The sequence below is a fragment of the Rhineura floridana genome, chromosome 22, assembly GCF_030035675.1.
Source record: "Rhineura floridana isolate rRhiFlo1 chromosome 22, rRhiFlo1.hap2, whole genome shotgun sequence".
Lineage (NCBI taxonomy): Eukaryota > Metazoa > Chordata > Lepidosauria > Squamata > Rhineuridae > Rhineura > Rhineura floridana.
The window spans coordinates 9,455,371-9,481,761 of NC_084501.1; the positions used below are offsets into that span (position 1 = coordinate 9,455,371).

Here is a 26,391-nt window from a genome sequence, read left to right on the forward strand (position 1 = left end):
CCCCCCTCCCATCCCGGAGCAAGCAAGAGGCGGATCCACCACCAGGCATGAAGGAGGGAAAGGAGGCAAGGGCGGAGCGGGAGAAGCAGGAGGAGGACGCTTTGTGTCAGTGTGCATGCTGGGAATTGGAGTCCGCGCGGCGCTTGCCTCTTGCCCGAACCAGATTGGAAAGTGGGGGAATGCGCAAGCGAACTACAACTGCCAAGATAGTACAACCCACAAGGGAGCTCTTCCGACCGGCGCACTTCGGGAGAGGGAGTTTAATGGCGGAAGTTGGAGGGAAAAGGCAGGCCCAGGCTACATTCACACCGTTCATTTATTCCGCTTTAAACTGTCGTGGCTTCCCCAAAAAGAATCCTGGGAAGTGTAGCTTGTGAAAAGTGCTGACAGATTTTCCTCACAGAGCTACAATTCTCAGAGTTCTCTGGGAAACTGTTAACCCACTCTGGGAAGTGTAGTTCAGTGGGGAGAATATGACTCCTAACAACTCTCAGCACCCTTCACAAGGTACATTTCCCAGGATTCTTTGGGGAAAGCTATGACTGCCTCTCAGCCTCAGAGGAAGGCAATGGTACATGCCCTCTGAATGCCACTTACCATGAAACACTATTCATAGCGTTGCCATAAGTCAGAATCCACTTGAAGGCAGTCCGTTTCCATTTTCACGACTGTTTAAAGTGGAACATTAGCGGAATAAATGTGTGGTGCAAATGTGGCCTCAGTGGCTAATTAGTTGTTGGCAGGGCCTTGGAAGGGTATGCTGGGGGGAATGTCGTCAGCAGCTTTTGTAGGGGTTGTTTTCCACTAACTTTTTCTCAGAGTAGGCCCATTGAAATTAATGGACTAATAGCCATTAATTTCAATGGGTCTATGCTTGAGTAAAAGTTAGCTGAGCAGGGAGGTTGGACTTGATGGCCTTATAGGTACCTCCCAACTCTACTGTTCTATGATTCTACAACCCCAGGGGCCTTGTTACCTATATCTTTTAACTTGCAGAGGGGGATTTGCTGGAAATGTGTGCATGCTAACTTATGTGTAGAGGTGCAAATTTAGAAATTATCACTACTGTGTAATGTAAATAGAAACACAGTTGATTTTTGTTTTCTTTTTTATTTATTTAAAAGCAATACAGAACAATCGTGAAAATGACTGACTGCTCAAGAAATATTGCAAACAGCTGCACAGGCCGCCTGTCAGTGCAAAAAAGAAAAAGGCTTCGAGAAACACCTGAAAGTCAAAAGTGAAGATTGCTTGCCAAATCTCTGCTGGAGGAGTGTTCCACAGCATGGGACCAGTGACACTGAATACCCGACTTCTGGTTGAGGCCAGTCGGGCCTCTGTAACATGGGACCATGGAAAGTGGGGTGAGATGAGCTCTATATTCCTTTCCCTTTCCTTCAGGGAATTGAAGGTGGCATACATAGTTCTCCTTCACATTTTTTCCTCACAACAACCCTATGAGGTAGTTTAGGCTGAGACATCTCTCCATGGGTAGGGGGGAAAGAGAGACCTGTGTATGCCTACTGAGTCTGCTCTCTGGGCACCGTTAATGGCCAGCTTCAAGGCCCTTCCTGCTCACACTTCTTATGGTTCTTTACCCTTAAACCAGACTTGGACCAAACCAGGTCTGGGCAGCTCCAGAGCTCCCCTAACCTGACTGCTGTCACTTGCCCCCCCCCATCCGCATCCTGAAGACTGCAGCAGTGCTGCCTCTGTGCCCCCCCCCCCGAGCCAGTCCTTAAGCCCTTCAAATAAAGGATGGCTTCTGACAGACCTCTCACATCCCTTCAAACGGAGGACTGTCTTTTGTAAAATAATATACCTCTAGGAAGCCTGCTAACAGGACCTGACTGTAACAGCACTCTCCCCACTTGCAATTCCCAGCAACTTGTACACAGAGGCATACTGCCTCCGACAGTGGAGGGAGAACATAGCCATTGTGGCAGGGGTTTTTAGGGCCTCTGGGCACATTTGTGGATTGTAGAAACTGCTGTGGCCACCATGGACACACAGCAACGTATTCTGTTGGCTGCTCTATTTGTTAACTACGCTGGCATCTTCTTGTCTTGCCCTTGGTGGTACCTTTCCTGATCTGGGGTATACCTCCTAGCTGGTGACGTAGCTGAAATGGAAATGGACTGCCTTCAAGGCGATCCCGACTTACGGCGACCCTATGAATAGGGTTTTCATGGTAAGCAGTATTCAGAGGGGGTTTACCATTGCCTCCCTCTGAGGCTGAGAGGCAGTGACTGGCCCAAGGTCACTCAGTGAGCTTCATAGCTGTGTGGGGATTCGAACCCTGGTCTCTCAGGTCATAGTCCAGCACCTAAATAGCATGACCACCCTAAATAGCATTCTGTGACAGGCAGAAATGTGACATGGAAGCCTTTCTTTGCATGGAGATAAACAGAAGGACCTGCTGAAGAACCAGTGGCCCATCTAGTCCAGCCTCCTGTTCTCAGTGGCCAAACAGATGCCCATGGGAAGACCACAAGCAGGACCTGAGCACAAGAGCACTCTTATTTATTATTTATTTATTTTGTTAAATTTTTATACCGCCCCACTAGCATTAGCTCTCTGGGCGGTGAACAAGAAGAATACAATAAGAACTGTCAGTAAACCAAGACATGGACAGTTTGGTAGTTGGGTTTGTTGACTTTTAGGGTTTTCCCCTGTCCTTCATTCTCCCTTTGTGGCTGTATGTAGTGTGGTGGTTATGGTTTCAGACTGTTGAGGTGCTTTGCCCCAAAAATAGGCTGTCTGAACTCCACACTTCTGACTCCGTGTGTACCTCCAGTGGGGAATCTCGTGCCCCTGAAAAGGGCGTTTCCTGTTGAGAGTTCTGCTGCTGCTCCCCTAAACTGTGCCTGTTCTCTGATTGTTGCTGCTGCTGCCTTCGCAATAAGGAATGATCCTCCAGCGAGCTCTCGGTGTCAGACTTCAGCTCCTCCAGAAAGATGGGTGGAAACTGGTTCTGGATCGTGTAGTTATACCATTGCGTTTTTCCGGAGTGCCCACCCACCGTTGAGCTGGTGTCCAAGTGCGGAGAGGAGAGAAATTTGCTGTGCAATAGGTCGGAACCCACCGAGGAGCCTTCGGACGAAACGGAGCTGTGGAAGTATCGTGGTGCGCCAGGTCTCCCTAAATCCCAGGAGGAGCGCGCTGGCTCTACTCGGGCCGGGGACACACAGCTAAAGCCGGTAGCGGTGGACGCCAAGGTGCAAGCCAGGAAGGCCAGGAAAAGGCTCTGCCCGGGGCTTGTAGATAAGTCGCTCAGTTCCGGATCCGCCCGGAACCTTTATGAAATAAAGAGCACTCTTCCCTCCCGCTGTTTCCAGCAACTGGTATTTGGAAGCATACTGCTTCCGACTGCAGAGACAGAGCATAGCCATCATGGCTAATAGCCATTGATAGCCTTATCGTCTATGAATTTGTCTAACCTTCTTTTAAAGCCATCCATGTTGGTGGCCATCACTGCCTCTTGTTGGGGTGAATGCCATAGTTTCTCTATGCGCTGTGTGCAGCACTTTCTTTTGTCTATCCTGAATCTTCCAACATAAATAAAGCAATAGGGAAAATGCCTGTTTGATTTTGGGCTGCTAAAAGCACAGGAGCAGGGACCAAAATAATATTGGCAACTGAATTTGAATGTGTCTAGTCCAACCCATGCAATAATTAAAGTGGAAAAGCCTACAGAGATAGCAGAACAATTGTTATTGTGCCTATCCTTCCTCCTTATCTGCTTTAAGATTACAAGGGTGTTTGCATTAAGGATTAGACGTATATTTAAGACTAAGGGCACTTCTTTTCTTTTTTGTAGTGCTATTTTGATTCTGATGTGGAATAGTCAGGAATAGGAAACAAAAAAATTCACAAAGGTTTTTTTTCCCCACAGGGGCTTTGGTATGAAATGAAAGAAAGAGGCAGCATGCTTCTGAAAACCAGTTGCCAGAAGCCTCAGGAGGGGAGAGTGTTCTTGCACTCGGGTCCTGCTTGCGGGCTTCCCCCAGGCACCTGGTTGGCCACTGTGAGAACAGGATGCTGGACTAGATGGGCCACTGGCCTGATCCAGCAGGCTCTTGTTATGTTCTTATGTTTATTAAATTTTGACCAGTAGTAGCTCAAAGATTTCACACAACTCCCCATCCCTCCATCTATAACCACAACTTAGATGTTTGAATACTGTCATTGATGCATTGGTGACTTCCAGGTTAGACAACTGTAATTTGCTCAGTGTGGGGCTGCCCTAGGAAATGTCTCAGAAACTCCAGCTAATACAGAATGTCACTGCCTGTGTGTTGATGGGTATAGGTTACACCCATTCTGAAACATACACATCAGTTCCCAGATTGTTTTAAAGTCTGTATATGAAGGAGTACATTCTCCCTTGGACGGTTATTCTACTGAGGTCCAGTTCTGAATCCTTTCCTTTACAGCTCAATCCAAAGCATATTTACTCAGATGTCCCTCTGAGTTCAATGGGACTTATGCGCTAGTAACTGTTCTTAGGATTACAACCAGCAGTGGCTGGTGCTTACTGAGGCTGGTGGGGCGGAAGGCAGGGAGCCCAACTGTAGGTGGAGCCAGAGCCAATGACAAGCAGAGCCAACTCATTCTAGTTTTGCCCCCAGTCTCCTCCCTGCTGAGTTCTACAAAGGCAAGACTGAGGAGGAAGATGACAGCCAGGGCCAACCCCTGGACTCCATGTAAGAAGGAAGACAGGCCGGTGGGGTCTGGCTCAGGGCAGAGTGAGGTTGGTGGGGCAGTGTCCCATTTGCCCAACTGAGCAGCCTCCAAAAGAGTTACATCTATCAGCAACAGAGTATTTTCTGCGGTGGCTCCAGAACTGTGGAAGATACAAGCACCATTACACCCAAAGAAGCATGTATGTGTTCTTTCATTGTCACGATCTATCTATTCATAGAGAGATAAATACTTATTTTGCTGAGCATTTAGGAGATTTCTTACCATTGATGTAGCCTTAAGACTACAATCCTATGCACCCCTTACTTGGGAGCAAGTCCTACGGAGAAAGCCTGACAGAGCAGGTCCACTGTACAGGAGCATAGGCAGCTGCCTTATATTGAGTCAGGCCAATGGGCTATCAAGCTCAGTCATGTCTAAACTGACCTGCTGTGGCTCACCAGGGTTTCAGGTGGCGACAGCATGTGTACGTGTTTTGCTAGCCCTACCTAGAGGTGGCCAGGGTTTTGAACCTGACACCTTCTGCATGCAAAGCAGTTCTATCACTGAGCAACAACCCTTTCCTTAAGACATAGGAACATGGAAGGTGCCTGGTACTATTAGACCAGGCGAATGGGCCATCGAGCTCAGTAGTGTCTGCACTGACTGGGAGCTGCTTTCCAGGATTTCTGGCAGAGAGTCTCTCCCAGCCGTCCCTGGAGATGCCGCTTGAGATTGAAGATGGGACCTTCTGAGCACAAAGCAGATGCTCTTCCATGTAAGTAGGAAACCAGGCAGGTGGGAGCTAACTGAGGGCAGACTGAGGTTGGTGGGGCAGTGCCCCATTTGCCCTAATGAGCAGCCTCTGTAGAGTTATCATTGATCAGCAACAGTGAGCTATGGCCATTCCCCAAATAAGATTCTAGTCCTCACTGTTCTGAATAAAGGACTGTATTAAATGGGAACGTAGGAAGCTGCTTTACACTGACAATAATCTGCTCTTGCTCCATTTACTTCAGTACTGTCTACTGCGCCAGCTGTCCAGGGTTTCAGACCAAGGTTTCTCCCAGAGTCCCAGCCCTACCTGGAGATGCCGGGCGGACTGAACCTGAGACATTCTGCGTGCTAACATAATCTATCGCTGAGTTACGGCCTTTCCCCAGTGCCAAATGTGACCATTAGAATATTTAATGCATTCCTATTGCCATTTGGAAGGAGTCAAGCTATTTCAATGGGTATTCTCTGTCATTTGTTTTAGTATGCCCCACAACAGAGGAAGGGGCAGAAATGGAGGCAAGCAGCCCTGTTGGGCAATAGTCACTGCTAGCCCTACTCAGAGTAGACACACTGAAATGGTCATGACTAACTTACGCTTATTACTTTTAATGAATCTAGTCTAAGTAGGGCTTAGTTGAATAAAACCCCTTGAAAACAACGGACCTAATTTAGGCTGCAATCCAATACACACTTAGGAGTAAGTCCCATTGAACCCAATGGAGCTTACTTCTGAGTAGACATATATTGGATTGCAGCCTAAGTCTTGTCCATGAATTTCACTGGGTCTACCCTGAGTAGAACTAACATTGAATACAACTTTACAATTTCTCTCTCAAAAAAAAAAATTTAAGAATGGGAAATCTTCCTTCACAATCTTTTTGTTTTGTGTAAAACGTCGAGGCACGACTCAAAAGGTCGATCTTAAAAAGCAAAACTGCCCGCCCGCACTTCCCGAACCGTTTATCGATCCTCCTAGAGCTACTTACGCACGCACCAGACGGCCCCGACCTCGACCTTCACCGCGCTCACTAACGTAATAAACGGACTGGGAGAGCGTGAGAATGGGCGGGCTGATGCGCATGCAACAGTGACCACTCCCATAAACCGCCAACCAAAAAACAACCCCGCCCCCTCCGGCCGCTGTACAGTTTTCACCAACAGAGGCCGGAAGGGGGAGGAGCCGAAAAGCTCTGCGCTAGGATGCAGTAGGCGCAGTCTATATGCCCCCTATTCTTTATTTCAGGGTGTCGTTTGTTTATTGCGACTGCGCCGGCGAGCAGCCTTGCCCATACGCCCGCTCCGCAGCGCGCCTGCGCGGCAGTCCGCGCCCTCCCGCCCAGTTGCCGCGCCTGCGCAGTTTTGCCCTTGTCTCCTTGCTCTCCTCAGTCAGCTCCTGTCTGTTGAGAGGGGAGGTCGCTTTCAGTGGAGGAACCTGTCGCTGGGGTGTGTTTTTTTTCCGCCACCGCCATCGACGAAATGGCTGAGCCCGCCACCCAGTCCCCGTATATTTCTTCCTCCGCTGGGGGAGGCTCCTCGGAGCCGGGAGGACGAGACTTCAAGGGGGCAGGTTCCCCGCACCCTTGCGCTGGTAAGGGCGGAGGGAGGTGGGGTGGGTGGAGAACAGCTGGTACAGGGGGAGGGGGCCTGATGGTTAGTGGGCGCGAGGCAGGAGATGGGAAGAGGGAACTTGGGCAGTCAAAATCAGTAGCCCCCCAAAAAGGCACCAAAATCACCTTGGATGCTTAAGTCATTGCCTGACCAAATCATTTATTTTTTGGGCTAGCGCAGGTAAATCTGCTGTTGGAGGGAACCGTTTGCCTGGATGCAAAAAAAAAAGGGGGGGGGAGGATAGCCTTGTTTTGCAGGAAGAGTTAAAAATGGTACTTTTATACGTAAATGGTAAGTGATGTGATTTTTTAAAAAAAAATTAAGCCTGCAGTATGGTTTAGAGTTGAACAGGACAGAGTGGGGGTTACCAATATATTTTTTAAAATGTAAAAATTAGCTGCTACTGGGACATTCATAGGGATAACTCTTTACTGAGACCAAATAATATACTTTTATTTAACGATTACAATTGTTATTGAGACAAATTCAGATTTCCAGTGGTATGTGAGTGTGTGGCGTAGAATCTGTCTGAAAGGTGAGCTCATTAAAAATATTAAGAGGGGAGGGGAAGTACAAAGATGAATAGCCCATATGACAGGGAGGAAGGGGTGGGGTTTGGTATGGAAGAGCCAGCTGATGGCTGGGGGGGGAGGTCTGAGGAAATCAGCTCAGAATAAGGCAGCCTCAATTGCAATAAAATTATTAGGGTGCACTAGAGGAATGTCCTTCATTAGAAACAAACAATATATTTGACCAGGCCAGAGATCACAGTGTGGCATGCAAGCTTATGAGTTTCACTGAACCCTTCTTCAGGCCTGAAAATGTAAAGTGCAATTTTAAAAGTGGGAAATGGTTATTTCTGGAGTATCCCCCTGCAGTCAGCACTCATAACCTCCCTACACATTTTCTCCCCCTCTTTTCCATTTCTCCCCGTTTAAAATCTAGTTTGAGATATATTGTTCCGTGTAATGCAGCAACTTACGCGATGTGTTGTGAAATTTGGAAATCCTACTAAAGATATTTGATTGTCTCTGAGGAAGAGTCGGTGAGTAGTAGATGAAGAAGAATGGAGCTGAGTCTTAGAACTAGGGAACCATGCTCAAAGGTGGCCCATGGCCACCCTCAGAGAGAGGAAGGGTGTGGCCACTAGGTTTGGAAGGAACTGTTCTGGAAGAAAATGGCACTGGGGGTTGGGGGGGATGATGTCCATTGGACATGCGTAATGTAGTGAGGTGCACCAAAACACACAATATGAAATGCACTGTGACTGGTGCGTGGGGTGAATGAAGAGTGGTGTGGAAACAGGACTGTTTGTGGGGTGGGGGATTGGATAGGAGCGGAAGGCAGACAAGATGGGGGTCCTGTGGGTGTGGTGTTGGTGCTGTGCAAGGTCCTTAGACTGCTCTTGGAAATCAGGAGGCTGACAGAGTCACTGTTTTGTGGCAATGGTGCTGGTAATCGGGTGTTTCGGGGAAGGGATTGTATAATAAATTCCATGCCCAGTGAGGCTTGCAGTTGCTAACGGAGACCTGAATGAAGTCGCCTTTTGTACACCCGAGTGGGATTCCTCCCACCCTTCAGCAGCCTGCTGCTTCCTAATCCACCATTTCGTACACCTTGCCCCCTTATCAGGCATGATGCAATGGCCAGGCCTGAATGATCAGGGTTCAGGGCAGGCCATTCCCTGGTACTGAGTGAGAGGGGGGAATTCGGAACAAAACAGGGGAGGCCTGGATTTTAAGGGCGCTGTTATGCTGCAAACTGACTGCAGCTCATGCACTTGACAGAACTGTGCACTCGTATCTTTTCGGTGCCTTTTTCCCCCCAAACGTGATCGCTTGCTACTAAGCACTTGAAAAACACCAGCTGGGCTAGAGGTTGGTGTCTCAGCTAGAAGGTGGGGATAGGGACATTTCTGCCTGCCTCACATTTGGCAGATTGGACTCCCAGACATGCCTCATGATTCCCAAGCATTGAGCAACCATATAAAAAAAAATCTCTGGGGGAGGGCTTGCTGGATTTTTCATCTGGCTCCAGTAAGCCAATTGCTTTCTGAAGCTGTCTCCTCCCTTTTCCTCAAGCAGGTGATCCATCTGAAGTGGAGGGGGGGGTTCCCAGGCAGGTGCTCTGTCACTGTTCTGTCCATGATGCTCTTGTATAAATATTGCTGGCTCCCCCTTGAAGCAAGGGAGCGATCTTTATTCTTTTCAAACCTTACTTGGAAAAAAAAATCATGTAACTTTATCCTGAATGTGTTTTGGAAGACAGTTGGATGTGTCTTAGTGATTCAGCTTTGGAAATGCAGCGCCTGTGGCAGACATTCCCTTTCGTGATGCCTTTTAGCAACTGCAGAGGGGGCAGACCTCACATAACATGCTACCTCCTTCCTCGGGTGGACTGGGAAGTCGATAATTCTTGTTTTTTAAGACTGCCTTCAGAGAGGTGGAAAGAGGCTCTCTCATGCAAAAAATAAATAAATACCTGCACTGCAGATGCCTCTCTGAGGGTGAAAAACACAGGCCCAGGTGACAGTGCTTTAAAGGGGCTGAGTCTTGCAACTCCCACCATCTAACAATAGCCTTGTCTTGTCAAGCAGCCCAGCTGGGAGAAAGCTGAGGTTTTTTTAAAAAAAGACCCGTTGTGTGGTTTTGTTTTGAAATTCCTGACCACGCTCCTTCCCTTGCATGGGCATATTAGTAGCATCTGGAATGCGGCAGTTCTTGCCGTGCCAACGTTTCAGTCAAGATGCCGTCTGCCTCGCCGTCAGGGACTTGGGAGCCTCCGATGTATTTTTATGTCTCCCACCTGTCAGGCCTGTCTTGATGTCTCTGAGCCTTTCTGGCGCATCATCTCCCTTGGGTCTGTAGAGTCAAGGTCAAACGGCAGGGATAGAGCTTGCGGCTGACTAGTGGGCAGGCACATCTGATGTATGACTTAATGTCAGATGGGGAAGGGGCATTGTTCCTCCCCAGCCAGATAAATGCTTCCTTGTCTGTGGCCTGAGCATGTGGCGAAACGGTCTCTTGGAGGCTGCTCTCCTTCTCTTGCAGACCCCGACCAGCTCTGTCAGGAATTGGGCTCTTTCACCACTATTCCTTCTCCAGATGAAGCTGAGCGCTGTGGAAGTTGAACCGTCTTCCTTTGTTTGTTGCATTTGCACCCCTGTGTTCACCCCAAAAGGCTCCCAGAGTGGCTTTACATACAATCCATTAAAACAAGACAATCCCTCCCTGCAGGCTTACAGTTTTAAAAAAAAAACCCAGGACATACAAGGGGAAAGGGTCAGGGAGGGAAAAGGAACAAAGCAAACTCAAGCCCCAGTTCTTAGATTCTTAAACCTCGATGATGGTAGTTCCCAAGATGTTTCTCCTTCTCGTCTGATCCCCTAAGGGCAAGAGGGTTCTTCAGAAGCCCCTGTGGTGGCAGATGAGGGCAGGGAGGGGGGGTCCTTTGGGAAATGGTTGTAGGCAAGGCTCTAGATAGGTAAGGCGCTTGGGACATGCTTGAGCTTCATGGTCACTTGACTTGGACTGCAAATACACCATATACTTAAAGCACATTTATTGTTGTTGTTGCTACTTCTATTAAAGTTAGGGCTGCTTCTGGGAGGAAGGGCGGGATAGAAATTTAATTAAATAAATAAATTTATTATTCACCCTGAGGTCCAAGGGTGGGTGACAACAATTTAAAATACATTCTTTAAAACCATTTAAAATAACTTGCAATCATAATGGATGGGTCCTGAAAATAGATATCTCAGGTGTCAGCCATGGTACAGAGGTGCATCTTCAGCACTTCCCGTAAACTGCTGCAACAGAGAATGCCCTTTCTCGGGCGACCGTTACCAAGCGGATTCCCCTGCTGATCCCAACACCCGAGAGGATCTGTGGAAAAGGAGGCAGCCTTTCAGATATTTGGGGCCCAAGTCGTTCAGGGCTTTAAACACTAATGTGAGCACCTTGGAGTTGAGCCTGAAAATGACCAGGCAAAAGCAGCCCCACCCCCGAAAAAAAGAATTTTGGGAAAGCTAACTCCTCACAGAGCTACAGTCCCTAGTACTCTTAACAAACTACGGTACCCAGGATTCTTTGGAGAGGGGGAAATGTGCTTTGAATGTATGGTGTGTATGCAGCCTAAATGCAGAACTAAGTGTGGGTTCTGTCTGCTCCTCGTGCACCTACCAAGCTCCCCCAGAGATGCCCAGTAGTGCTACTACATCATCAAGTTGCAGGCTTAAAACACTGGGGAAGAAAAATGCCAATGAAGGTGCATGTGAGCATGAATCTTTGTGTGGTCTCTGTGCCTTATCAGCAGGGCTGTGGAGTCAGAGTCGGAAGCAATTTTGGGCAGAGTCAGAGTCGGTAGAAATGTACAGGTTCCGACTCCGGCTTCAGAATAAATTTTGATTGACAAATTTTTTAAAATATAAATTCCAAATGTCAAAGAAGCTTCCCATGAAGTCAGCTGTAGTTGAGCATTTCACCATAACTCAAGATGGAAAACATTTTGTGTGTCATTGTATGACACAGGACCCAGATGAAGACAAATGCTGTGATGCCAAGATCAGTGCATATTCAGGCAGCGATAAAAATGCTCCTGTGAGAGCTTCCAATTTAAAAAGACATTTACAGCCCTTTCCAGGGCTGTGGAGTTGTGAGCAATTTTGGGTGGAGTCGGAGTCGGACAGTAGAAAAATAGAGGAGTCTGAGTCAAAGGTTTGGCATACCGACTCCACAGCCCTGCTTATCAGTAAGACAGGCTGGAGATGTTGCTGTAGGATAATGGATGGGAAGCACTGTGAACACCCACACACACACATACAGTGCCATAAATGCTAAGTCACCTTATTGCTGAGGACTCAGTTCCAACTTAGTTGAACTACAGGTGAGTTTCTTTAACCTCTCAGCAGAACCATTTTCCCTAGTTATTGCAACTTTAAAAGTCTGTATAATTTTGACTGTGTTAACAATGTCACAGCCTGTATTCCACAGAGATGCTGTGCAAGACCAGAATGAGAAAAGGCCCTAGCTGAGGTAGAGCATCCGCCTTGCACGCAGAAGGGTCCAGGTTCAATCCCAGCATCACCAGGTGGGATTAGCAGCGACCCCTGTCTGACACTGGAGAGCCGCTGCCACTCAGTGTAGATAATACTGAGCTATGGACCTAGTGGTCTCACTCAGTATAAAGCAACTTTCTAAGTTCCTAGTCTCCTACTGGGCATAGGAATCAACATCTTGCCAGTGGTTTAAGATACCAAGTTTCTGACTCAAAGATGGAGTTGAAGGGTGTGTTGGCAGTGCTTTGACATCTCAGAAGCCAAGGTGTGCACATGTGTGACCAGGAGCATGCCTCAGTACCCTACACAGCTCTTCTTCACTGCTAAGCAGAAGCAGGACAAATTCTTCCGAATAAGAAAACTTATTTGCATCTGTTTACAATACATAAATCTGCCATTTGGCCTCCGTTTTGGCCCACAGAGGTGGGGATGGTTGCACTGTCATAGCTATCACCTCTTTAAGATGTGGACTCAAGAACAGGACACACCTTTTGTCTTAACAATACATTGGCATTGTGTTTTAAGCGGTTGACTAGTAGCTATCGGAGACGAGGATTTGCAAGCAGGTGCACCAGAGTGCATTGGTGGAGGAAGAATGAAGCATTTTGTCCCTCTGGATCCAACATAGGAATGCAGCAGACCCTTTGAGGAGGGTTGAGGCACTCGGTCTGCCTCTGCCAGCCATCAGCAGGCTAGGATTATCTTCTAATTTCTTTGCAGGCTAGTATCTTTGTGGGCTTTGTTTTAAACAACATTGCAATCCAGAATGGAGTAGTCCTGATACAGAAGGAAACATTTATTGTTCCGCTACTTAATTCCTAAACCCATCAGGAATTTAATGGTGCTTTCTGCATCTGGACATTGAGGAGGCTGGAAAATTTCTATTCACTAGAAAGAGAATGGTATATCTAAATCTGTTGCAAAATGGATGAGTTTTTTTAGAAAAAAGGCATCAAAGAAATTTAATAAATTAACTTAAAAGTATGGGCAGTGCAGGCATTCATTTGCTGAGTCAGTGTGACAGAGTGCAACATCCTGTCTCTAAGAATGGCATGACATGGTCCTATGCCACAAGAGGGTAGAGAGCCTGAGAGCCCCTCTCATTTGTCAAACAGCTTAATGGTGACTAGAAGGTTAAAAATGGTCAAATCAGGAAGTTGTAATTACCTTAATTCTTCTGTAACTACCTTAATTTCCTTCAGAATCGTTAGGGTGCTGTACTGAGTTGCAGAACCTGTTCTCAGAACCTTGGATTTGCTTTCCAAGATATTGAGGTGTCATCGTATCCTTCACCGTCTTGGCTGTGCATGGTTCTGCTGTTGCCTGTGTCTTGTGGGACTTTTGATCTCGCACACTATCCAGTTGGTAGCCATGAACCTCTCTGCTTTGCAAAATAATTTACAATTTAGACTGTGGGCTGAGACCGTACGTAGACCATGCCCCCCCTTCCCTATTGGATCAGTATCATTCTGGCCGTTACAGAAACCTCAATACATTAATACACTATTCTCCAGCCTGGTGCCCTCCAGATGTTTTGGACTACAACTCCCATCATCCCTGGCCATTGGCCATGCAGGCTGGGGCTGGTGGGAATTGGACGGAAACATCTGAATGGCATCTAGTTGGGGAAGGATGCACTAATGCATTAAAATAAGTAGACTTGCGGCCTTTGTATCACAGAGTCTGTTGCCAAAACAGCATGGAATCCTTTTGTTGTCTTGTAGCCAATGTTTGGCCCCAAAGGAGCTCGACTAAAGTCTGTTGCAAGAATCAGAAATGCATTAGACTGCTCTTTGAGATGCATTTGTCTGGGCTGAGACATTTGAGAGCTGCATCAGTTCTCCTTCACAGCTAATAATAATAATAAATTATGCAGCGCACTCCCCTTGCATTTGGGATAGCTAGGAATAATAGAAGAAAGGCCATAGCGTGGTGGTGGAGTGGGAAAGCAGAGAGGGAGGCACTCCAAATGCACCGCAGACAAGGAGGGGGGAACCCTTGAAGTGCCGAGCCAGCACCCAGCCAAAATGAAAATAATAATTGTTTATTGCAGCCCGACACGTTTTGGGTAACGAAAGACCCTTTTTCAAGGGCATTCTGTGAAAGCACATATGAACAACATTAAAATCAATCATAAAACGTGCTTAAGAATATAAATGACAATACAATGTTTATAAGCTTGTCTGTTAAGAACAAACAATGCCATAATCTGCTGGAGGCTGACTCATAAACAGAATCAATAAGGTAAAGAGGCAACTGAAGTGAAACATAATTCAAGATAAAACTTCACATTAAAACTTCACAGAATTGTACATACACCTCAGATTGGGAAATTTCTTACAGAGATTCTCTGATTTGAATAAGCCTGAACTTGGAAAAAGAACGGAGAAGAATACGGTGAATTTTTATATACATCACACACATATATATACAAACAGTGAATGTCTTATATACATCGCACACTGTTATCTAATCAATTAAACAAAATTTATAGGAGTAACTGGCTCTTTGAGGAGGACAGAACAGAAGCATAAAAACTCCACACGACCCTGAAAATAAATATGCACCCAAGATTTAACAAGAATTATTGTTTGAATTCTTAAAAACAGCTAACTCTTGGAGGGAGGAAAATAAACAAGAGCCAAACAAGTGGATGTAACCAAACACTGAGGACAGAAGAGTTATAAAGGTGTATGACGTTAATCTCAATAGAAATTAACGTTACTTGAAAGTGAATGCAGACATCCACATGGGTGGCATATAAAGCTGGTGCTTATCTTGTAATTAATTAAAAACACGAAAGCTTCAGCTAACTGAAAATAAATGAATTAAAACAGACCCCCCCAAAAAAAAGAGTTTAAAAAAAAAAAATCTTACAGGGCTTTTTTAGGGAGCTGAAAGCAGAAAGAGGCTAAGAGAAATAAAAAAGGAAGAAAAATACCTTGTGCAAGTAACATGCCGTTATCTCATCAGTGTAAAAAGTTAACAGGATTCTTGAAAACGGCTGACTCTTAGAGAAAGGAGGACCAACAGCAACCCACACACTCAGGTGTGAGCACACAGTGAAGGCAGAATAATTTTCAAGTTCTTCATAAAGAAGAATGTTATAAAAGTGAATGTACATACGTACAAATGGCACACCAAACTGCTACCTGTCTGGCAATTGACTACAATAGGGGAGTTATTCCTAAATCTTCTTTGAGGCCTGTGGAGGATACACTCCTCAACTAGAGGATCAAAAAAAGTTCTCTTTTCAACAGAACATCGTAATTGATACACTGCACTTTTCCTACGGCCAAGACCATGTCATTGGGAGCATGTCTTTGGGTCTGAAAATGAGTCACCAATGGAGAGCCCACTCTGTTATTGTGAATGTTACTAAAGTGCTCTTCAGTATGTTTTTGAGGGGTCTCCTAGTTTGGCCAATGTAAAGTTTTTTGCAGGGGACACTCTTATCGCATAAACTACAGAAATGCTGCTACATGTGGAAAAATGGCAAAGGAAGTAGACCCTGTTGTCAAAAGGGTTAGAAAAAGAAAGGCACTTACAGGCGTGTTTGCAAAAAGAGCAATGGCCACATGGATGGCCATTAGAGTACTTGGATATTAATCCATTAAAGCCAGTTTGGTTCCCAGTCTTGGTTTGTAAACTTACTGGGTTGCATGGGAAAGAAATAATAGTTTCACAGGCCTTGATCAGATGTTCTAGCCAGTCCATGGTTGGGACATGCAGCTCTATCTTCTTCCCTTGCATGTTCCACTCACCTCCTTTCCTTCCTTGCTTTGAGCCAACTGTGGTTTGCCTCCAGACCAAGAACTGGAAACCACAATTTGTACTCCTGTTTCAGATTTTGGTTTAAAGGCAAACTGGTTTGCTCAAAGGAAGGCTATGGAAGAAGGAACATGAAAGCCCAGAGTCTGTTGTTGATGACAAAATAATGGCTTGGCCATGATCCTTGAACTGACCCACTGTCCTCTTTGGAACATTGACTAGCCTTAAACAGGATAATTTGGTGGTTTTGATGCTGGGGCCTATGAGGCACTAGAATACCTTATGTCAATTCAGGCTGTACCTCAGAAATAGCCAACATGATGCCATCCAGATACTGTTGAATTCAATTCTCATCATTCCTGACCATTGGCCCTTCTTGCTGGGGCTGATGGGAGTTGGAGATCAACAACATCTGGAGTACACCACATTGGCTATTTCTTCTGCACCTGAAACCCTAACAGACATTCCACTGTCTAGTTGCTGTTTCCATATAAAAAACAACCTAGAAATAGTTACACATTGGTGGGGAGACATTCCATTCCAGTTTTCTGCTTGCTATACCGATTTTCTGTTTTCTAGGAGTAATTGCCATAAGGGACCAATGAAGGGTGGGATTGATCCCCATCTGCCTCTTGAAGCGTTTCAGTCCGTCCATCCCACCACCTTATTCATGTGTAGAGCAGTCTTAAGATGCATTTTTGCGAAGTGCTTTTTAAATGAAGATTCTCATCCTGCTGAGATCAGTGGACTCAGTCATCATTTACTGGAAAGTTCCAGGTTGCTTGTAGATCAGTTTATAACCATTTCAAATGCTTTAGGGTGAGGTGATGAGCTCATGGTGTGATTCTGGTGTAAGAGATGTCACTTCTTGGAAAAACAGGTTAGAAACTGGAAGTGCTGATCCAAGTCAAATTTTAATTGAGGGGTGATTTGGACCAACTTTAGTTTGGAGGGGATACTTCATGTGTCATAAAGCTCTTAAACCTGATGATGCAGTGCCCCGGACTTTGCTGTGTGATGATTGGTTGGCCAGTGACTTGGGAGCAACCCACCATATGAAAAACCTTGGGTTGATGTTGAGCTTGTATGGAACCTTAGGAAAAGGAAGACCAAGGTGCACACACACACACAATGATGTGTTTTAGGCTTGCTTAAATATCCTCTGTTTCTCCGGTCGGCCAAGTGCCTCAGTGGTGCTGTTGTAACTAAATTCAAGACTCATTAGGAATACTGGGCTCCATTCAGCCTCGTTAAATGCCTGACACTCTTGCCCAGAGTCTGGCTGCTGCCCCTCAAGCAATTAGGAAGTGTTCCTTGTTTATATGCATTTCATCTTACGTAAAGATACCCTAATTGTATTTTCCATAAAACAGAAGCAAAGTTGACAACCTGTGTTTTCCATCTCTCTCTCTCTCTCTCTGCCTGCCTGCCTGCATTGGGAATATGCTATGCTTCTGCACAAAGGCAGCTCTAGGCAGCCTTCCAGCTTTGTCTCAGCAATGCGCACCCTCATCAGCCATCATAGCATGCAGCTCTCTGCTGTGATCCACTGCTAATGCGCAAGCTGCTTATTGCTTCAGCTAGAGGGATTTTAATGCTTTCTTTTTTAAAAAATGTGTCTCCTTAGCTCATTCAGAGGGCCCAAACAGATGTGGTGTGAGAGATCCGTGAACCCATCTCCCAGGATCTCCCACGTACCCGTATTAAAGCAGCTGGGGGGCGGTCCTTCAAATTTTGACTGGAGAAATCACATTGGGGAGAGAATGCTTAACCCTTTCTCCTGTACTGTCTTCCCATGCACACAGGCTGCTGTTGGGCCTGTGGATGAGTGGAAGAAAACAGGTCCAGTGCAGTGGCTCCTCTTTCCCCCACCCCCCAATGCTAATAGAATTTTTAGGAGGGCAATTTCTACTGGAAGAAAAGAGGGTTAAACATGTCCTCTCTCAGTGCCACTGTTGAGATCAAAATGTGAGTGCTCTACCTGCTTAAAGTTGTCTTTTAAAAAAATGTTCTTGAGCAGAAGTGGTTGCCAGTGACGTTCTTGGAAGCGGTAGTCCTAAAAGTCATTGTTACTCATTCATCAATGGATGTAAAATACGGGGAGGGTTGTGGTGCAGTTCCCCTGATAGGAATCAATATCAGCCACAGACTGGCTAGGGCCAAGCCTGTTGTGGTGAGAGGCGTGGGGAAGTATCAATGCAGAAGAGCTGGACGTGTAATATAGGTGGACTCTTATGTTTAAAGCTGTGTATTTCTTTTAAATAGTATGGTAGTTTCCCATCTCTTTTCCTCTGTGGACTACTTGAAAATTGCTGACGGTCGTGGCAGACCACTTGACATTTCTGCCTGTTGTAGCCATTGTAATGCGCCGTGCTAGATGCTGGGTGATTTTTAATTGTATTTTTATTGCTTCCTGTATTTCTTATATTGTATTTTATTAGGATTTATATTCTATAGAATGCAAACTTGGATGTAAACTTATTCTCAACTTGGAATACAATAAAATGTAATATACAAAATAAAAGCAAGAAAGAATAGAGTTAAAAATCAATATCAGTATGTAATGTGGATGTGCTGCGGACCACCTAAATGAAGCTCATGGGCCACAGTTTGGGAACTTCTGAAATAGTAAATGCCAGGTGCTTGTCAGTTATCTCACTAACTTGACACTCATTGGCCAGAATCCTGGGAGATGGGAACAAGGTGACTTCTTTCTGAGCAGTTGGGTAGAATTTCCCCCTTTAAATAACAACAGGGCTAGAGACTTATTTTAAGATGAAAGCTGAATGTGGTCAGGGAGGAGACCTAGAATTTCCCTAAGACGGCCAGAGCCCCTCTTGTTACAGCATAGACTAGGGATCTTAAGCAAGCCATTACTTGGCCTTCAAGGTGTGTGCCCCCAAAGCCTGTAAACAGGACTATTGCTGATTTATTCTTACAGTTCTCGGGGTGCAAGTAAAGTTCTTTGAGCATGTATGAAGGATGTCAAGCCTGTTCTATGCATGCTGCAGAATAAGATGGTGAAGAGGACTAACCCCCTTCAGATAGCTGGAAGGTTGGGTGAGGGTGTACCAGTTTGGAATGCTTCAGTGTTGTTTAAAAATGTGCAAATAAAAAATTAACACATCTTGGCTTACCCTCATTGAGACTTGGGGTCTCAAGGAGTTTCCCACATAAGGAAGCATAATAAAAACATTGTTTCTCCACCTGCAGTCTGTGTCATGGTATAGTCCGTTCAGTCCACCCAAGAGTCTTCCATCTTGTTCTGTTGCATGTGTAGACCAGGCCTCAATACCATATATTAGGAGCAAACACTTCTGGTGGGGAAGTCATGCCACAGCTACTAGATTACCTGTGAGTACTTGGTAGTGAGAGACCCTGCCCACGCACAAATGGATTTTCCCCTGCTATTAAATAAATAGAACTTCACTGTTGGCAGCTGAAAAGCCAACCAAGGCATTTAAACAACCAAGCAGTAAGAATAACAAAACAAAGCAACATATCATGAACTGGGCACTAAAAGTGCCAGTAAATAGAATGTTGTTAACCTGCCATCTAAGCGATGCTACTGTAGGCACCTCCTTCCACTTGTCTAGGATGGACATTCCATAATCAAGAAGCCATTCCTCCCCGATTGCCGCCCACCTTGCTTTCGAAAGTCAGGGTGCTCAGGTTAGTGTCTGTTGCAGATCATAATGATTGGGCAGGATTGTGTGGGAGAAGGCTATTCTCCAAAACCCATCACTTAGCGTAGACCCAGGACCCACCTTCAACCGGCGCACACGTTTGGGGATCCTTTTCTTGGTTTTTACCATATATTTGTATGGTAGTACTGCTGCTGCTGCAACCCACCTTAGATTAGGCCATGACTTCGTAGTGAGTCGTGATCCACGATTTGAAGATCACTGGTTTATAAGTCATCTTTGTTGTTTAGATAGCACCTACAGCTAGGCCTAGTTAGAAGGGCCTGGATCCAGATTAGGTTTGTCTTGGGGAGCATCTTTTCCCCATGTGAACCTCTTCCAGTCTTGAGTTCAATCAGCAAGGCTATGCTAACAGCACAGTCTTGTATGGATGCTAGATCTGCTTCCATAAGAAGCAGGGCCTCCTCTGTAGGGGCTCCAGGATGTTCGTTTGCCATTGGCCTACCATTTTTTCCAGAGGCAGATGAAAGCATTTCTCTTTTGCCATGCTGTGGGCTATGCACTTTGAGAGGTGTCCTGTTGCTCTGCTTGTTTTCCTTAATACTATTTTACTTTTGGCCAAGTGGTGCTTCATTGTTATTTTTTAACCTGCATATATTGCTTCTGCAAAAGAAAATAAATTGTGGGAGGGAACAATTGCATTGTGGCCTTAAGCCTGTCCTGTGGTTGTCTTGTATGTTAGCAGTCGCCACTTGCAGAATTCAAGTTGGTTAAACCTGAAAAATTGCAGTTCTGAGATTCTGGAGGAAAGCAAATCTTTAAAAACAAAACAGAAGTAAGTATGGGTAGAAGGAATTGGGGGGAGCGGGGTTAGTGACTTGTGTACTAAATGGCCTTTTGGAAGCTATTATTTCAGCCTCTACAGATACCTTATCTGCAATATGGGTTTAATACTGGTCCATTGGTGGCAAGATTGCTGAGGCTATGTAAGACGCAATTTGGACACTAATGAGATAAACGCTGAACTCAATAGCCGTACAAAGGCTAAATACTATCCACTAGTAGTAATTTGCAATTTTAATGAGGATTCAACCTTTTCTTTTTTGGTAGGTTAATGTTTTGGCACTTGACAATCAAGAAATCGTAAAATGCTTTTTCAGACCATTTTAAGGACTTTAAACACAGCCTTGGATATTAAGAACAGCTGCTGATACTCTTTGGAGATGGCATCAAATATTTGAGTTTGTCTTTTTAAGCTTTATTGCATTGGCTGGTACTTTGATTATTTAAGTGTTTTCTTATGAATGTTTTGCATGTTTGTAGTTCCTTTGTGAGCCCGATGGGTAGAAAGTCATGGCATAAATATGAAGTAATAAGGAATGTGTCTGTAACTAGAGTTGTTTTGCTTTGCACTGTTTTCTGTCAAGGGCTGTCCTGTCATAGGTAGGAAAACGCTTTGCTTTTGTTGTGCGTTTTTTAAAAACCTATATTGTTTCCATGGTTTTTCAGCAGAGTTGTTTTATCCGATTGCAAATCACAGCTTGGGCTGCCTGAAAAGGCCTCCACAAAGAACCATCTAGAACCCTGCAATTATGCTCTGGCTGTGCGCAGGCCTCTTGCAAGGTCTGATAAATCAAAATAAAGATTCCTTTGAAAGCTTCATCCTGTGGGCAAATGACACTAAATAGCCTTATTGGCAGAACAGCTGGGGCTGGAAGAATGATTGATAAAAGGGGGGTGTTTCAGGGTCTTTTCGTTATTCATTTATTCCACCAATGCACCTTTTCCCCCCTGCTCCTTATGTTGTAGCTAGGGAAGGCATTTTGCAAAAGGCTGCACAATGCACTTGTAAAAGAGGGAGATTCGTGCTGGTGACCCCCCCCCCCAGTGCAAACTGAAACATGTCATCTGTGCTTGGGATAGACAGAGTTGCCGGTCATCCTTGCTGAACAGCTCCGATGTTGAAATTTTCCGCTTGTGGAGGGGTGTTTGGGCAGGGAGAAGCATGAAAAGCAGCTGTCAAGAGCCTCCTCCCTTTCTTCCGTCCCAATGGAATCCTTGCCAATAACCGTTCCCAACCTGGTATGTTGGGTTTTGAAGCCTGTTCTCTCTCTTTTCTATACAGTTAGCCTGGAAAATATGAGTCACTTGCCAAGATCAGTGAGGGATTGGATAAACTGGTTCTGTCAAGTAAACATTCTAGGCAATAGTTCCAGCATTAAGCCAGTGGCAAAGCACAAGATTGTGTAGGGCTCCATTGGAGGCGATCCTTTCTAACAATTCCACACTGAACCACAAGTCAAGCCACCTGAAGCAACAGCAAGAAGTAATCACTTCTCAAATGTGTGGTGTTAAAAGCCACACTCTCAGAGACATAAGTCCTGTTCAGAGCAGACCCACTGAACTGAGTGAACTGTAGTCATGGCCATGGATTTCAGTGGGTCTGCTCTGTATAGGACGTGGTTGGATACAAGCCTTGAAATGTATATCCTGATTGGCCAGTGGTATATATTAAAATATACATAACCTGCCTTTTCTTGGAAGCGTTGGGATGCAACTGAAAACAGTTGGGTCTTCATGGGTTAGAACAGATAGAGAGGGAAACCTTAGATTCCTAGACTGTCTCTCTGTCCTTTGATCTTTGTGCTCACCTTGTATAAACCGATGTTCTTGGCAGATGCTTTCTCACTTCCACTTCTCAATCTCTGGGGGAGAAGACACCTTTTTGTCTTTGTCTCCCACAGCATGGGTGCCAAGGCCAGGATTGACCCTTTGCAACTCCAGCTAGGTAGCTAGCCAGTAATAGAACTCCTTCCTAGACCTTTCAACAACAAAATGTCAAACAGGCTAATGGCATGCCAAAAAATACAAAAATCATATGTCTTAGAAAAACATACTAATTACAGTGTGTGTTAAAACTACTAATTAGCAACAGTTTTGGTAGGAGGAAACCGTCTCAGAGAGGGTTGCCCTGCCCAGGCACCTGAAAACCATTAAGGAAGGAGCAAAGTAAACTTCCCTAGGGAAGGTGTTCCATAGGTTTGGTGCTACTATGGTAAAAAATGTGTCGCTGGTCACCCCCATGGTACTTATAATGGCAGGGACAAGCAGGGTGTCCAGGGAACATCTCACCATATGGGTAGGCGGGCCCCAGAAACTTTGGCTGGCATTTGTAGTCAAACAAAAAACTATGGCTCTCAGGACCATGCAGGCCAGGGTCCTGTCACTGGTTACCTGCTTTGCCTCTGATGTACAGCATGAGATGGGGGGCAATCCCCTGTCCCCTCTGTAGCTCCAAACTTGGCTCTACAAGGAGGGTGGGTGGGATTCCACACTGTGCAAAAACAAGTCCTCCCCCTCATCCTGCGCACACATCAGTAAGTCAACGTGGAGCTGGAGTTGGGAAAAGGGAGGCTTGCTTTAGCTCACTCACTTGTTGGGTGCCCGAAGCACACTTGCCACCCATGGTTTGTGCTAGCTATGGTTTGGTATAATCGCTGAAATGGAAAAACACAGTTTATATGTCTGTGCTTCCAGCGTCATCTAGAAATGGGAGTGCTGCCTAGCGGGGGGGAAATGGAAGCAGATGAGCAACAAAGAGCATTTTGAAGCTCAAACCGTGGCTTGATTCTATGGTTAATGTAAACTAGCCTTCCCCAACCTGGTACTTTCCAGGTGTTGCTGGGCTCCCGACTGCCATCAGTCCAGCCTATATGGCCAATGGTTAGAGTTGATTAGACATTCGAGTCCAAAATGTCTGGAGGCACCAGGCTGGGGAAGGCTTAGGTTAACCATGGTTTGGCACAATGGGCTATAATATGATAAGTATTCTTTCTCCCAGCAAGAAAAGAATGCTGGGCTTGGGCAGGTTAGATGCTGGTTGGTTAAGGGAAGTGTGAGGACACACACTAAGGAGTCGGACAACAAAGGGTGTGATGTGGTGGGAGGCAAGAAACATCAGCAACAAGGGACGGATGTGTGTTGAAGCTTTTAATGGGGTGCACATTCTGGCACCATAGTGCAAAATAACCAGCTGATTTGATACATAGTGTGCGTTTCAGGAAGTGGTTGGGAAAGCATTCAGACAGGATTCGATAGCCTACAAAATTCCAGTACCTCTTGTAAAGAAGTAGAATTCCTTTCTTACTGGCTTTGCCTTGATATCCAGTGCAGGAATGTTGAGCAAGGAGGCATTTGCCCAGAGAGACACGTGTCTACTTTTGTATTCCTGTTGCATCCAGGTAGTCAACATTTGGAGCAGCAGGAAGAGTTCTAGTCACCGGGCTAAAAGGAGGGCACATTGCTGCCCCTTATGCACATTCAAGGCAGTGGCCTCCATGTAAAATGGATTGATCAATTTTTCCTCTCCAAAGGTTCGTTCAAGGTCTTGCCCTCTCCAAAAGCCTTCCAGTTGCCTTAAAGTGTAGTTAGCCGTGTCATGTATTGATTTCTCCTCCTGGGGGGGTGGGAATTGGAAAATAAAATTGTATTGTGACTAGGTTATCCTTTTTCCTCCTTAAGCAGATGAATAAAATTCTTCAGCTTGGCTTTGCTGTCTTAGGCACTTCCCTAAAACTTTGCAGCAAGGTGAGTGAGTAGCTGCTGCTGATCTTTTCTCCACACCTCTCCTACAGCCCAGATGCCTCTGAGAGAACTGCAACTTTGCTACAAAGCTGTTCTAATGTTTGGTTTTTCCCTCCTCTCCAAGGTCATCAAGTCTCATCCTATGTGTTTTCCTTTCAGATTCCTTTGTTTCTTCCTCTCAACCTGTCTCTCTCTTTTCGACTTCACAAGGCAAGTCTGTCATTTTTCTTGTACCCCTGCTAAAAGAAAAATGTTGAGAAAGAGGCTGTAACTGGGGTCAGGATAAGGTTCATTTCTTTCAATTATCTCATGAAACCTCTAACTAGCTCCAGAACAGCTTGTTGGGCTCATTCATGGCCTGGTATAGCTAGCTTTAAACCTTCATCACAACTATTTCTAACAAACTAGCATTACGTTTTGTCTCTGTCAAAGGTAGTTTTGAAACCTACTATAGTCACTAAAAGTACATTCTGCTTAACCTAAATTGGGAATAGCATTTTTTTTTAAAAGTCACGCAGCATCTGTAAGCAAGATCTTGTCCACAAATTCAAAGATGGATTATTTCTCATCAAAATAGTATATACTTCCAGGTGAGGAGGGAGACTGGGGGGTGAAGGGACAGCTTGGTGGTCCCATCTACGAAGAGGAGCAAGATTTTAGGTCAAAAGTTTCTTCAGCTCATGAAGGTTCTGCAGTTCAGTTTTAGGAAGGGACTATGATTTTGATTTGTCTCATGTAGGCCTCTCCAAGGTGTTCCATAATCTGATGTGACACGTTTCCCAAAACAAATGGCCTTTGCTGAAGTTAGTGATGGCCCGTAGGATAGCAGTACCCTTACTGCCCTAGTCGTTTTGGTTAGTACTGCATCCTAGACCGTTGGTTTTCAAGCTCTGTTCCTAGGGTACTCAAGTGGTTCCTCAGTCAGCAAGAGTGGATAAGAAGCTATCCTGAAATCCAGCTTAGCTGCTCTTACCAATCTTCCTCTGTGATGCGCAGCTGCAGGGATGCATCAGACATGTTCTAGGTTACACATTTCACATGGCTGCAGTAGTGAGGTTCAACAGATTTGCCCAGTGCCCTGCTTGAACTGAGTGGGGTGCCCTGGATGCTACCAGCCCAGAATGTGTACGGTACGCGAGGGTTCCCTCGTTGATGCTCCAAGGTGCCCTCAGCAGACAAGTAGATCTTCTGTGGTGATACAAAATTTGAAAATGACCATCCTGCACTCTTGGCTAAAGTGAATGACCAGGAAACTTTCTTGCATGGATGCCATGGCTCTTGCTTTAATCTGGCAGCAGATAGTTTGTGGTGGTGCGGCCGCATTTGGAATACTGTGTACAGTTCTGGTCGCCTCATCTCAAAAAGGATATTATAGAGTTGGAAAAGGTTCAGAAGAGGGCAACCAGAATGATCAAGGGGATGGAGCGACTCCCTTACGAGGAAAGGTTGCAGCATTTGGACTTTTTAGTTTAGAGAAAAGGCGGGTCAGAGGAGACATGATAGAAGTGTATAAAATTATGCATGGCATTGAGAAAGTGGATAGAGAAAAGTTCTTCTCCCTCTCATAATACTAGAACTCGTGGACATTCAAAGAAGCTGAATGTTGGAAGATTCAGGACAGACAAAAGGAAGTACTTCTTTACTCAGTGCATAGTTAAACTATGGAATTTGCTCCCACAAGATGCAGTAATGGCCACCAGCTTGGATGGCTTTAAAAGAAGATTAGACAAATTCATGGAGGACAGGGCTATCAATGGCTACTAGCCATGATGGCTGTGCTGTGCCACCCTAGTCAGAGGCAGCATGCTTCTGAAAACCAGTTGCCGGAAGCCTCAGGAGGGGAGAGTGTTCTTGCACTCGGGTCCTGCTTGCGGGCTTCCCCTAGGCACCTGGTTGGCCACTGTGAGAACAGGATGCTGGACTAGATGGGCCACTGGCCTGATCTAGCAGGCTCTTCTTATGTTCTTATGTTGTGATGTTAATGTGGTTTCCCTTCCCAGTGATACAAGAGGAGTTAGAAGGAATGGCATGCTCTGCCTTGGCTGAGAAGCAAGGGTATGACCTACCAAGAATGTGCTAAAAAGTCTGATGCTCTTGGCTCTTATATGCAGTTGGCAAGGAGGTTATGGAAAGGTGTACATATTACATCTGTTACCTGAGGAGGGAAGGACCCATAACTCACTAATGATGCTCATGCTTGGCAATGCAGAACATCCCATGTTCAATCCCTAATATCTCCAGTTGAAAGGATCTGGGAGACCTGCTGCC

General features: G+C 45.5%; 1 protein-coding gene across 3 annotated transcripts in view; it reads left to right on the plus strand.

Moving 5' to 3' along the window:
• The first annotated feature begins 6,623 nt into the window (after positions 1 to 6,623).
• The window catches only part of RTN3 (reticulon 3), a 47,108-nt gene continuing 27,340 nt past the window's right edge, over positions 6,624 to 26,391 (plus strand). Inside the window, exons 1-2 of one of the 3 annotated variants that reach the window (XM_061606360.1) lie at positions 6,624 to 7,048; positions 24,283 to 24,333. In XM_061606360.1, the coding sequence (XP_061462344.1) occupies positions 6,937 to 7,048; positions 24,283 to 24,333 (163 nt within the window). In that variant the 5' untranslated portion in view covers positions 6,624 to 6,936. The remainder of the gene's footprint in view (positions 7,049 to 24,282; positions 24,334 to 26,391) is intronic. The other 2 variants (XM_061606361.1, XM_061606362.1) reach the window with 2 other exon arrangements.